Source organism: Trachemys scripta, chromosome 5 (assembly GCF_013100865.1).
Source record: "Trachemys scripta elegans isolate TJP31775 chromosome 5, CAS_Tse_1.0, whole genome shotgun sequence".
In the NCBI taxonomy this organism is placed as follows: domain Eukaryota; kingdom Metazoa; phylum Chordata; order Testudines; family Emydidae; genus Trachemys; species Trachemys scripta.
Window position 1 is genome coordinate 1,630,956 of NC_048302.1, and position 13,672 is coordinate 1,644,627.

General features: G+C 44.9%; 1 protein-coding gene across 1 annotated transcript in view; it reads right to left on the reverse strand.

Moving 5' to 3' along the window:
* Positions 1-13,672, reverse strand: part of LOC117877801 (butyrophilin subfamily 1 member A1-like) — a 92,635-nt gene that overhangs the window by 24,335 nt on the left and 54,628 nt on the right. Inside the window, exon 5 of the mRNA XM_034771304.1 lies at positions 12,936-13,283. Within this exon, the coding sequence (XP_034627195.1) occupies positions 12,936-13,283 (348 nt within the window). The remainder of the gene's footprint in view (positions 1-12,935; positions 13,284-13,672) is intronic.

Sequence of the window (13,672 nt, forward strand, 5' to 3'; positions counted from 1 at the left end):
TGCTAGAACTTTTTATATGAGGAACAAGATTTTCAATAATCCTCATCATATTTGATTTGGCTGTCTGGGTGGAAGTCCAAGGCTGGGTCGCTTTAAGGGAGCTGTGTTTGGCTTCTGGGTAACTGGTAAGGTATTGTAGATGATGTTTTGTTGCAGACTTGGTGAATCTAAGTATTAGATATAACTTCCAGTTTTGGGGATCATCTGCCCCATTCTTTGCAGATTGCCTTGATTAAGCAATCTCAGTGTAGCCCCCTGAGACCTCGGTCACAGGCTAACACTTACAACCTGCTGAGCAGCCGAACAGTTCTTATTAAATCAGCAGACAAAACATTTGCCAAGATTGTGGAAATTCTAAAAGACAATTTTATCTGAAACACACTGTTCACAATGAGATTTAATTCCTCATTTCAGTAAGGATGTGGACAAATTGGAAAGGGTACAGGAATTATTTAAGTTCTGGAAAACCTATTTTACAGCAAAAGATTTAAGGAGCTCAATCTTAGAATGATTAAGAGGTGACTTTATCACAGTCTATATTTACTTACATGGGGAGGAGGTTTCTGATTGTACAGGGTCCTCTAATCTCCCAAGACATAACAAGATCCCATGGTGGGAACGTTAGACCAAAAAAATAAGGCACACATTTTTAACAGTGAGGGTAACTGACACTTAGAACAACTTATCTAGGGATGTGGGGGATCTAGGGAATCCCTAAGATACAACCGAATTTCCTCCAATCCCTCAGACAGAGACTAACACTTACAAGATTTTTACCAAACATTCTTAAAACTACAATACCCACCTGGGGAAGTGAGGAAACAGATTGACAGAGCGAGGCGGGTACCCAGAAGTCACCTACTACAGGACAGGCCCAACAAGGAAAATAACAGAACTCCACCTGCCCTGCATTCAAACACTTCACCTACTCCACAAAACGAAGACCGCGTCTGCTAAGTTTTACAACCCATTCAGCTCCTCTTACAACCCCTTCATCCTCCTGCACACGATGCCACCTAACACTGTACTTTCACTTACCCTTCCTTAAACCTCCAGACCTCACTCATCTCCCACTTAGCTACTGACAGTCCCCATGGCAAAAAGACCCCCGTGCTCCTCTAGTGACACAACCTACCCAACTCAGTGCTGAAGTGAAGCATACTGCATCTCCCAAAGGTACTTGGTTTCTCTTCCCTTTGATCACATACACCCCCAGAAAGCCAGAACCCTCCAGATCACCACATATCACAATCACAGCTCTTCCAGGCTACACCATCTAATGCCGCCATCTTTCAGTAGAGCGACATTTAACAGTGAATTCACCTGGAGTACACACGGATAACTCACAGTGGCTATTGCCAGATCCGGGGGATGGGGGTGAGTTAAGCTTGTATGGGCATGTACCTGAACTCTACATTTATGGGTTTTTTCAAAAGTTTTGCTGAACTCAGCATTGTGGAAGAGAATTCTATACCACTGGGCAACTTTAACTCTGTGTTAATGAAGGTTTTGGTCAATGAATAATACAGAGTATATATCAAGTTGTTATTTAATACAGTATTGTGGAGTTGCAGAATCTTTCATTAGCAGTGTCATAAACATACAGTTAAGGGTTAATTCCTCTTTTACCTGTAAAGGGTTAAGAAGCTCACATAACCTAGCTGACACCTAACCAAAAGGACCAATAAGGGGACAAGATACTTTCAAAACTGGGAGGGGGGGAAAGTCTTTGTCTCTTGTTGTGTCTGTGTGCTTTTGCCAGAGAAGATCCAGGAGGCAGCCATCTAACTCCCTTTGAATTAGTAAGTAATAACAGAAGAAATTTGTTAGGTTACTTTTATTTTTGTTTGTGATTTCCTTTGTAAGAAGAGGGAGGCTATTCCTGAGTTTTGTAACTTTAAAGTTTTGCCTAGAAGAGAGATCTTCTATGTTCTAAATTATTTCACCTTTTTTCTTTAATTAAAATTCTTCTTTTAAAAACCTGATTGATTTTTCATTATTTTAAGATCCAAGGGTTTGGGTCTGTGTTCACCAGGACTAATTTGTGAGGATATTATTCTCAAGCCTGCCCAGAAAAGGGGTGTAGGGGCTTGGGAAATATTTGGGGGAAGGCAGAGCTCCAAGTGGCTCTCCCTAAATGTTTGTTTAAATCACTTGGTGGTGGCAGCATTACTTAATCCAAGATACAAGGAAGGATTTGTGCCTTGGGGTTTTTTAACCTAGGCTGGTAATAAGCTTAGGGGGTCTTCATGCAGGTCCCCACATCTGTACCCTAGAGTTCAGAGTGGGGAAGGAACCCTGACAAGTAGGTAAAGGTATTTAAGAAATATTGATTAAAGAAACTAGAGAGATTTAAACTAACAATCTATAAGCAGAACCCTGCAGTTTATGGAGTTTCATTGCCAAGGTAAACATAACCATGACTGATACATTTTTTGGGCAATGCTCTCTATTTAAAATAAAGAATGTAAGAAGTAAGAACATATACCTAGCTAATAATTTTAAAAAGTACAATATGCCCTTGAGTGCATATTGGAAAGCCAAGGTGAAGTGCATCTTTAAAGTGAACCAACTCGTTATAAGGTCTAAATGACCACAAGGAATGCTTAACTGCTGAACAGCAGGTAACCAGAGAGCACTTAGTATATACAAATAACTAAACCCACAAATGTAGTAAATGGAATAATAACCAGGAACTCAGAAAAGGATATGAACAGATGTCTTGTCCTACTATTTCATTAACTGTTGCATCTTATTGGTGACAGGCCAACATTTTCTTAAGTGACCTTATATTACTGCATAATGAGCTACTAAACAAGTATAGAACCAAAGACTCTTCATATAAAGTCTGTGAACATTAAAGTGGATCTTTGCAAAGAAGCCCCTCAACAAGTGCTGAAAAGAGAAGCTGTGACTTGGAGGATAAATGGAGACATGCAGACGTAGCCAAAAGGAGAAGACTCAAAAGAGGTGTACAGAAAATATCCTTTGAAGGCAAGATGCTGCTCACATCCTCAACTGGGATGGCCTAAACAATGTTTACCCCAACTGCAGAACTGATATGGTCTGAGATATTTTGCAAATGAAGATATAGATTTGAAAGACTGAGAAATTATAAACCATTGCAAGAATTAAAAATAAAAAAGCAAAGGAGAGGTTTTGTTTTCTCACTATATAGTCAGAAGATGACCTAAGGCACAACTTGTATTCTTGTTGGGCCATTTCAGATTTTTTCCTCAGAACATCTTATCCATCAGGAAGGGGATAAAATAAGCCTGCTTTGTTTCACACTTTGCTCCCCAGGCAACACATCCTGATGAAAGATATAAGAGGAACAACTGGCTGGCCACCAAGAGCCTTCCCTGTCTGGTAACACCTACACTTTTATCAAAAGTAAGCACCATATGACCGCTGCTTTTTTTGAATGTTGGCCTTATCTACGCTACCAAGTTAGGTCGACACACGTTACATCAGTGTGGCCGTGCCATCATTGGTATGTCACTCATGTGCATACATACTTGGCTTCTTGCATTGGTGGTGCATGTACTTACCAGAAGTCCTTGTGCCAATGCATAGTGCTGTGCACCATGAGTAGGTATCCCCATGTACCATCCAGTGCAGGGTCTTTGGGGAAATTTTGACAATTCATAGTAGGACAGAAATTAACTGTGCGAGGATACTTAGGATCAAGGGATCAAGTTCCCCTTATGCTACTTTTCCCATCACATCATGTCATCCATATCATCATTTTCACATCTTTTTTAAAATCGCACAAATCTGCATGGCACTTTTCACAGCCCACCATGTATGGCACCTGCATAGCTCTGCACTATTGTCACTGAGCATTGCAAACACAGGAGGACCGATCCTCTGGTACTTGCAGGGCCAAAAGACTACCAACAGAAATGGGCAACATGAGAATTTAGTGGATTCCTGTATGACATAGCAAAAAACAATTCAAGGTTGGTGTTGGTGTTCATGGAACATCTGCACTGCTTCTGGGCCTGAGAAACAAGCACTGACTGGTGAGAGCGCATCATAATGCAGGTTTGTGATGATGAGCAGTGGCTGCAGAAATTTTGGATGCAAAAGGCCAAGCTCAGCCCACAGGGACACCAGAATGAAATCTTCATTGACAACTGAGAAGCGAGTTGTGATAGCACTGGGGAAAACTTACAATGGCAGTGGGCAATCATTTTAGAGTAGGAAAATCCACACTGGCAGCCATTGTCATGCAAGCATATAGTGTCATTAATCATCTCCTGCTCTGTAGGACTGTGAGTCTTGGTAATGTGCAGGACATAGTGGATGGATTTGCAGCAATGGGGTTCCCAAGCTGAGGTGGGGCATATCCCTATTTTGGCACTGCCCACTTTGCCACAGAGTACATCAACAGAAAGGGCTATTTTTCCATATTTGTGCAAGCATTGGTGGATCACCAGGGATGCTCCACTGATATCAAAGTGGGCTGGTCAGAGGAGGTGCATGATGCCGACATCTTTAAGAACACAGGACTGTTCAGAAATATGCAAGCAGGGACATTTTGTTCCTGACCAGCAGATCACCATTGCAATATGGAAATGCCAACAGTGATTCTGGGGGACTGAATCTGGCCCTTGCTTCCCTGGCCATACATCACCCACCTGAGCAGCATCAAAGAAAGATTCACTACTGGCTCAGCAGTTTCAGAATGACAGTTGGAAGTGCTTTTGGAAGATTGAAAAGACGCTGGCATTGTTTACTCACAAAACTGGATCTCAGTGAGACAAATATCTCAATGGCTAGAGCTGCCTGTTGTGTTCTGCAGGATATCTGTGAAGCAAAGGAGGAAAACTTGACCCGGGATGGAGGCTTGCTGTTGAATTTGAACAGCCAGACACAAGGGCCTTTAGAAGAGCTCTATGTGGATCTGTGCCGCTTGAAAGAGCAACTTTAACAATCAACTACAGCAAGGGTCCCTGCTGGGCATCTATGTGCACCCGCGTACTGGCCAGCAGACGAGCATCTGCCAAAATGCTGCCGAGAAGCAGTGTCATCCAGAGGCATCGCCGCCGAAATGCCGCTGATTTTCGGCAGTGACGCCTCTGGATGCTGCTGCTTCTCGGCGACATTTCGGCGGCAACTCCTATTGACGTTGCCGCTTCTCAGCGGCATTTTGGCGAATACTCGTCCGCCGGCCTCGGTGGCTCGTTGTCTGGCACCCGCCAGACGAAAAAGGTTGGGGACCACTGAACTACAGTAATGGGGTATAGACTGTGCTGTATGTTGTCCTGAAGTTTTGGGGAGTTCACATATTGTGTAGTGCTTGGTGTCCATATGATTTATCATTATAACACTGTTTGTTTATGCACCTCTGAGTTACGCAGAGCTTGCTGTACATTGATAATTATTACGCTGTGCTGCATCTAGGAGTTCTGTGGCCCTGCACAGTTACAAGGAATGTCTGTGACCAGTAGTGCTAGGCACTGAGAGGTAGATGCTGTGAATTAAAGATGCATTTATTTTCCAAAAAAACCAACCTTATTACATAACAAAGCAATGCAAAATAATGGCGTGCAATTAAAATACAAACAAAAACAGATGGAACTTTTAAGTGACTGGAAGTTAATCTTTTAACAAAGGGACATTGGTATCCATTTCAGTTCATTTTTCTCTGCACATACACCATCTTTCATAAATTGGTGCATGTAAAGCTGTAGTGGTCCTTGCTGTCCCCTGATTTCACACTGAATTTTGCGGGGGGGGGGGAGGGGCTTAGGGAGGTGTTACAATGGAGACACGGCTGTGCTTGTTGAACATGTAATTCAGCAAGAGATTGAAGTATTTGTGTTTGTTGCTGGAGAAGCCCCAAGATATCCCAGTGAATTTCTCTCTTGGACTTTGGCTTTCTTCTGTCTCCTTTTCCAGGGTATCTGCCATATCCACACTTCAGGTCCTATGTTCATGGTCCGATGCTGCACTAGATTGCAGGATCTTGGCAAACATGTCCTCCCCAGTTCTCTTCTTCTTCCTCTTAATGAGGGTCAGATGTTCTGCAGGTGTGGCTGGAGTAACTCAAGACCAAAACAGTAGCAGCTACAGATAAAACACACAAATACACCATTATATTTATAGTTATAATGGACAGTGAAAGACAATTTTCAGAACTCCCTTTCCCCTCATTCATATAAAACTTTAAAATAATACTCCTGGTGATATTCTATGCCGCTATACACGTGCAGAGTTCATGTGCTGAGTAAATTTTTTTCTGCAGAAAATAACTTCTGCCAGAAAGTTGCTGCAGTTATGCCTTTTTCTCCACCAGGCACTAGAACAGAGCAGCCCTACCGGGCCAGCCCCAGCTGCCGGTAGGAAAGAAGAAGCTGCCTTCCTTAAGGCAGTGTGCTACCAATACAGCCAAGTCAGGAGATGAGGTTATTGGAGGACAGACCATGTGGGGCACATCGGGTTATTGGGGGAGGGCTGAATGGGAGTGGAGGCACAGGGTCACATGGGGATGGGGGGTGGCCAAGTGGGGACACAGAGACACATGGGGATAGAGGCAGATGTGCCTGAGTCATTGGGAGAGGCTAGGTGTATGCATGCCATGGTATGCTCCCTAACAATCCCTCCCCGTTCCCCCCTCCCAAAAAGAAAAAAAAAAACAACAACAACAAAATCACCTGTTCCATGTGACATTTACTCCATATTCTTTACTAAAATATGCTTGTGGTAGGAATATGACATAACTAAGATATGCTTTATGCCAGATAACTCTTGAGATATCATAACCTTTCCAATGATTTACTGAATATGATTATCCTGTTTGTATGCATGTATTATTTCTGTATCTGAAATTAGGAATATTGACTATATATGTATATTTCAACTATCTTACTTTGGGTGACATTCCTGCTAACACTTCAGGTACAACAATGGAAAATCCAGATATCGCTGATGGCCCATCAGCGCTGACAATGAATTGTAAAGGAGCTTTGTGTTCCTGTGGATGTGTGGGTCAGCCTCAGGGCCATCCCTAGCTATTCTGGGGCCCTATGCAGTGCCCCCATGGTGGAGGGGGGTGTTTGGCCCCAGGCCTCCGCAGGGGGGGAGGGGCTGGCTTGGGGAGCAGGGGGGAACTGTCTCCCAGCACTCACCGGGGGAGTGGAGTGGGCGGGGGCTGGGTTGCTGCACTTCCCACCGCCAGTGAATGCAGGCCCAACCCCTGCTGCAGTTCTCAGGGAGCGGGGGTGGGGTTGGGGTGAAGCAGGGTCGGGGCCGGGGCAGAGCAGGGCAGGGACATTGGGGAAGAGGTGAAGTGGGAGCGGGACTGGGGTGGAGCAGGGGCAGGAAGAGGCGGGGCTGGGGTAGAGTAGGGGTAGGGGCCATGGGGAAGAGGCAGAGCAGGGGCTGGAGCAGTACGCAGCTGCGCAGGGCACCAGGAAATGTGGTGCCCCAAATTCCCTGGTGCCCTACGCAGCTGCATACTTTGCATATGGGTAAGGACGGCCCTGGTCAGCCTGTGAAGACTGGCCCCCGGGGCTTGCAGAGGCATGTGATCATCAGGGCTGATGAGAGGGGGGGAAGCTGGTACAAATTACCGGGGCCCAGCGGTCCGGAAGGGGCCCGGGGCCTGGCTTCCCCCCGCCTCTCGTCAGCCCTGTTTAGCCGGTCCGCTCTTGCTGGGGGGCCCGAAAAAATTTTTCACCAGGGCCCGAACCCGCTCTCGGCGGCCCTGGTGATCATGTCACCTGATACTGGAACCCATCTTGAATTCTGTACTTTTCCACGAGAAGCTGGGGCGGGGGGGGAGGATTGTGTCAAACTAGGAAACAAAGGACTCCCGCCTTATGCAAATCCTATCTAAGGGTGGGGAGTGAGGTAATCCTGGTCATCAGTTCTCCCCTGCTACCGCACCCAAGATGACGGCTGGAAACAACTAAGACTGAACTGGGGGAAAGAATTGGGCCCAGGCTAGAAGGGCGTCTGGCTTGTGAAGACTATTAGAACAATATTTAGGGTGAGAACTCACATGCAACAAGTTTCTTTAGTGTATTAAGCTTAGTTTGCATGTTCTGTTTTATTTTCTTAGTAATCTGCCACTCCTTAACTACTTAAAATACACCCATTATAGTTAATATATTTATTTCTGGTTTATAGTATAACCCAGTTTATATTATTTCTAACACGGGTGGGGGGAGCAAGAAACTCTGAACACTCTTCCACACTGAGGGAAGAGGCAAATTTCATATAACTTTGGGTTTGTACTCCAAGAAGGGGCGGGGGGAAGAGGGTGGATATCTGGGTGCTGTGGCAAGTCCCTTTAGCTGAGTTTTCTCAGAATGGATCTTGGTGTCTGTGCAACTGGGTGTGGCCCTGCCTGTGTGTTCTTGGCTGGAGGGAGCCTAGCCCAGCAAATCCAGGAAAAGGGGGCCACAGGCTGGCAGAAGAATCTGTCTCAGTGGTGTCCCAGCACCTGAGGAGACATCCCAACGGGTCCAATCTGTCACACCATACTTCTCCCACCCACACCCAGGCTCCTTCCCAGCAGTCATTTCCCTCTCCCTCAGCTCCTCCGCTACCCTGACTCCCCCCAGCCTTTGCACTGCTTCTGAGGGGTGTGGGAAACATGGTCCTGTATTGAAGTTTATATGAATTATTGCTCAGATTCTGTATTAATATGGCTAACAAGAAATCTATTTGTCAAAAAACATTTCCTGAATTTTTTTCTATTCTCTGTATTTTTACAGACATACTTGCTGAAAGGGATTTTGAAATAAATTCCCAAAATATTTATGTTGTGTTATTTTGACAAATATGTATAATTTTAAAATATTGTGCACAGAATTTTTAACTTATTGCAGAATTCCCCCAGGAGTTAAAGAAGACATGGTTATTGATACTTCAGCTTTGGAATGATACTGCATTGCTTTCCAGTCCCAGACATGGTGGATGTGGTACAGACAATCCAGGAAGTTTTTGGAGAGTGGTGAGGACAACTTCCTGGTACAAGTGCTGGAGGAACCAACTAGGGGCCATGTTCCTCTTGACCTGCTGATCACAAACAGGGAAGAATTGGTAGGAGAAGTAGAAGTGGGTGGCAACCTGAGCAGCAGTGACCATGAGATGGTCGAGATCAGGATCCTAACAAAAGGAAGAAAGGAGAGCAGAAGAATATGGACCCTGGACTTCAGAAAAGCAGACTTAGACTCCCTCGGGGAACTGATGGACAGGATCCCCTGAGAGGCTAATATGAGGGGGAAAGGAGAACAGGAGAGCTGGCTGTATTTTAAACCTAATTGATTACTCTAATTGTCTTCTATGATGAGATAACTGGCTCTGCGGATGAGGGGAAAGCAGTGAACGTGTTATTCCTTGACTTTAGCAAAGCTTTTGATATGGTCTCCCACAGTATTCTTGCCAGCAAGTTAAAGACGTATGGGCTGGATGAATGGACGATAAGGTGGATAGAAAGCTGGCTAGATCGTCGGGCTCAACGGGTAGTGATCAATGGCTCCATGTCTAGTTGGCAGCTGGTATAAGGCGGAGTATCCCAAGGGTCGGTCCTGGGACCGGTTTTGTTCAATATCTTCATTAATGATCTGGAGGATTGTGTGGACTGCACCCTCAGCAAGTTTGCAGATGACACTAAACTGGGGGGAGTGGTAGACATCCTGGGGGGTAGGTATAGGACAAATTAGAGGATTGGGCCAAAAGTAATCAGATGAGGTTCAACAAGGACAAGTGCAGAGTCCTGCACTTAGGAGGGAAAAATCCCATGCACTGCTACAGACTAGGGACAGAGTGGCTAGGCAGCAGTTCTGCAGAAAAGGACTTAGGGGTTACAGTGGATGAGAAGCTAGATATGAGTCAACAGTGTGCCCTTGTTGCCAAGAAGGCTAACAGCATTTTGGGCTGTATAAGTAGGAGCATTGCCAGCAGATCGAGGGACATGATCATTCCCATCTATTCAGCATTGGAGTACTCATCTGGAGTACGGTGGCCCGTTTTGGGCCCCACACTACAAGAAGGATGTGGAAAAATTGGAAAGAGTCCAGCGAAGGGCAACAAAAATGATTATGAGGGGAGGCTGAGGGAACTGGGATTATTTAGTCTGCAGAAGAGAAGAATGAGAGGGGGATTTGATAGCTGCTTTCAACTACCTGAAAGGAGGTTCCAAAGAGGATGGATCTAGACTGTTCTCAGTGGTATCAGATGACAGAATAAGGAGTAAAGGTCTCAAGTTGCAGTGGGAGAGGTTTAGGTTGGATATTAGGAAAAACTTTTTCACTAGGAGGGTGGTGAAGCACTGGAATAGGTTACCTAGTGAGGTGGTGGAATCTCCTTCCTCAGAGGTTTTTAAGGTCCAGCTTGACAAAGCCCTGGCTGGGATGATTTAGTTGGGGTTGGTCCTGCTTTGAGCAGGGGGTTGGACTAGATGACCTCCTGAGGTCTCTTCCAACCCTAATCGTCTATGATTCTAGGAGGCACAGAAAGGACAGCTGCTGTTGGTATCCTGTAGGCGCCCAGGGTGCTCTGCTGTGAGCTTGTTTGCTGTAATGGTGTCTGCTGAAGTCATCATGGACTGGTGTGGGAAAATGTCCTACCATGGAGGAAAAATTAAGGCTGCCACCCTAGAAACCTTCAGAACAGAATCCTTTGAAAGTTTCCTTGAGATATCCCCATACAATACAATTCCTCTGTACATAAACAATCCACTCCTCATGCCCTCCCCACAAAACTGTGCATACAAGAGCCTGGAAAGTAGATGCCACTCAACCTCTAGCTGTATGACTAGGAAAAGAAAGAAACAATTAAAAGTCAATACTTCTGTCCTTCAGATTTGGGATTGGGGCAAGTGGCAATGGCTCTATTTACAAATTGTAATGAAAAAAATGCAGCCTTACCTGATGTTCCTTCATGTGCTCCTGCATGCTCATCTCGGGGGGACTGGCTATACTGTGGCAGAGTCTCAAAAAGATCCTGGCTCACAGCGTAGCTGGGTCCCCCTGCCTCAGATCTCCTCCTCTTCTTGGTCCTCCTCCTCGCTTCACAGTTGGGGTCTGTGTTTCAGAATCCTTGGAGGTATCCATGGTGTTCAGTGGGGTCTCTGCCACATATGGCATGTAGCTTGTTGCATAAGTGGCAGGTCTCCAACATGGCTCCAGACTGCAAGTTGGCCTCCTTGACTTTGTTATGCCTGTGGCAATTCCCTCACTTTCACGCGGCACTGCTGCTGATCTCTGTCATACTCCTTCTCCTGCAACCCCCCAGGCAATCTGCTTGTCAGTGTCCACATTTCTATGACTGCTCCATAACTTCTTCTCCCAATAGGCCCAGGAGATCCAACACCTTCAGTTTACTCCAAGCAGGCATGTGTCCAGAGCGTGTAACTGGCCTAGTTGGTTGGGCAGTTGCACACAAGAAGGGACAGCTGGTGTGCTCACCAAGCTGGGAAATCAGGAAAAGACATTTCGAAAATGCCTGGTGCTTTTAAAGGGGCGTGGTTCCCAGTCTCTGAGACCCCTGGGCACTGGAGTTCACAACTATGGATAGAGCGGCCACTGTCGGCATCGTGAGAAGGTTCCTGGAGGACTTCTAGGGTTGACATAGGCCATGTGGTATCTGCACTTGCATTCATCTACCTTACTAGGTTGCTCCTGGCTCCTTTTGGGGAGGTGGTGTTACTATGTTGACGTAACGGACTGTTTACATCAGAAGGAGACCATCGTAAATGTAGACACATGCACTACTAGGCTGATGCAAGACAATTTTTATCAATTTAACTTTCTAGTCTAGACCGGACCTTAGGAAACCCACTGTGAAATCCAGAAATAGAACTCGAATACACCTGCCGTAACACCTTGAAGGGAAACGACCTGCATTTTCGAGCTCAAGAAACCAGTCATTATAGCTACCAAATTGAGATTGAGAGCCCACCTGCACACCAGTTCCAAATGATAAGTAGCAAATATAATAGAAAATAAAAGTATGTCTTTTACTCAAGTAACAACTTGGCTCTTTTAAGCTAAATGTTTTTCCTGAAAATTTTTACTAGAGTTAAAATCCTGTAAATACCTTTCAGGGTATAATGTACACTTGTGTTTCACTAACAAGGCTAACCTTGGTTCTCTAAAAATACTAAGTCAATAGAGCTGAGTCTGCAAGAACTCATAAATCAAGCTAACACTATCTGTAACAGGAAACTTTCTGTGCTGTAAGCAAGCAAAGCTGAGAGAAACCAGGTGCATTTCATACTAGAAGTAATACACATTTTGTGGTCAAAAGAAGTTGACATCTCCTTACAAAAAGAGGAGAAAGAAGGTTTAAATCTGCTTTTATACTAAAGATTTCTACAACTGTTTGAACCTTTGGTTAATGTGGCATAAGTACCAACAGTACTGATTAGCTTCCAGAGTGATGAAAATAGTTTTAAACCATTATTTGAATGTTATATTTGGAGTTTAACGTGTGTGTATCCCTTCTAGACGGATTACTTTGAAACATTCCAATAAATGGTAAGGAAACTTAGGCAAAACCATAACATAAGAATGTCGTAATATAAAACATGAAATGGTTAAATAATTTTAACTAATAGATTATCTGTACCAGCTTTCTCATGGGTTTTTTAATATCGCTTAACTTTAGCTAAAGAATTAGAGAGAGAGTGTAAGTTATTAGACTCAGATTTTAAGGCCAGAAGGGACCATCGTGACCATCTAGTCTGATCTCTTGCACATCACAGGCCACAGAACCTCATCCACCCACTCCTGTAATAGCCCCACAGTCAAAGTAGATTTTTTAGAGAATACGAAATTACTGAAATCAGAATAAAGATGGCTATGTTCACAAAACTTAAGTCAGTGTTCACCAGACAGCAACTAAATGTCATCAATTATTTTCTAAAATGTGGCAACCCTAATTTGGAGAATCCACAGATCAGCCCAAATACTGACCTGACACCTTCAGTTCCAACAAGGCTGCTCCATAGAAGGTGCTAGACTGGAAGAAGCAGCTGTATTGTCCTTCGTCAGCAGGCCTAATGCTGTGTATTCGCAGGACAACGCTTCCCTCAGTGATGTTGTCTCTCAGCAGCTCTGTCCTCCCCTGGTATTCCAGGATCTGCTGCTCGGGCTGGTCTTTCCCATCCTGATACAAATGGATCACTTCAGGGAAGCTGGACCGGAACCACCTCACCTCCATGTCCTCGGCATTCATCCTGGGGCTGAGGTGGCAGGGCAACAGGGCATCTTCACCCACAGACACCATGAGGGGTTGAGCAGGGCTGACCACTTTGAAATTCACTGTTAAAGAAACAGGATACAGAAATTTATAGGCAAAAAAAGAACGGATGAAACAGGCCACGCTATATATCCTGGGTGGCAGGATGAGTCCCATAGACTGAATGTGGGGCTGGAAAACAGATACAATGGGGTTCTAGTCCCAGCTCCACCACTGACTCACTTTGTGGCCTTAATCTCTCTCTACTCCTTTCCCCCCGGGTAGGTGGGATAATTGCGAGATCCCATGGACATTGTGAGGGTTAATGGGTCAAGTGTAAGCTCCCTGGGGCAGGGATCTGTCATTTCTAGATGGCTGCTGCACTCTTCCGGGTGCTGTCTACATAATTGTGACTAATGATTACTAGAGTCAGGGAGAGATTTCTGTACATAAAAGAAGGAAATGAAAAGAC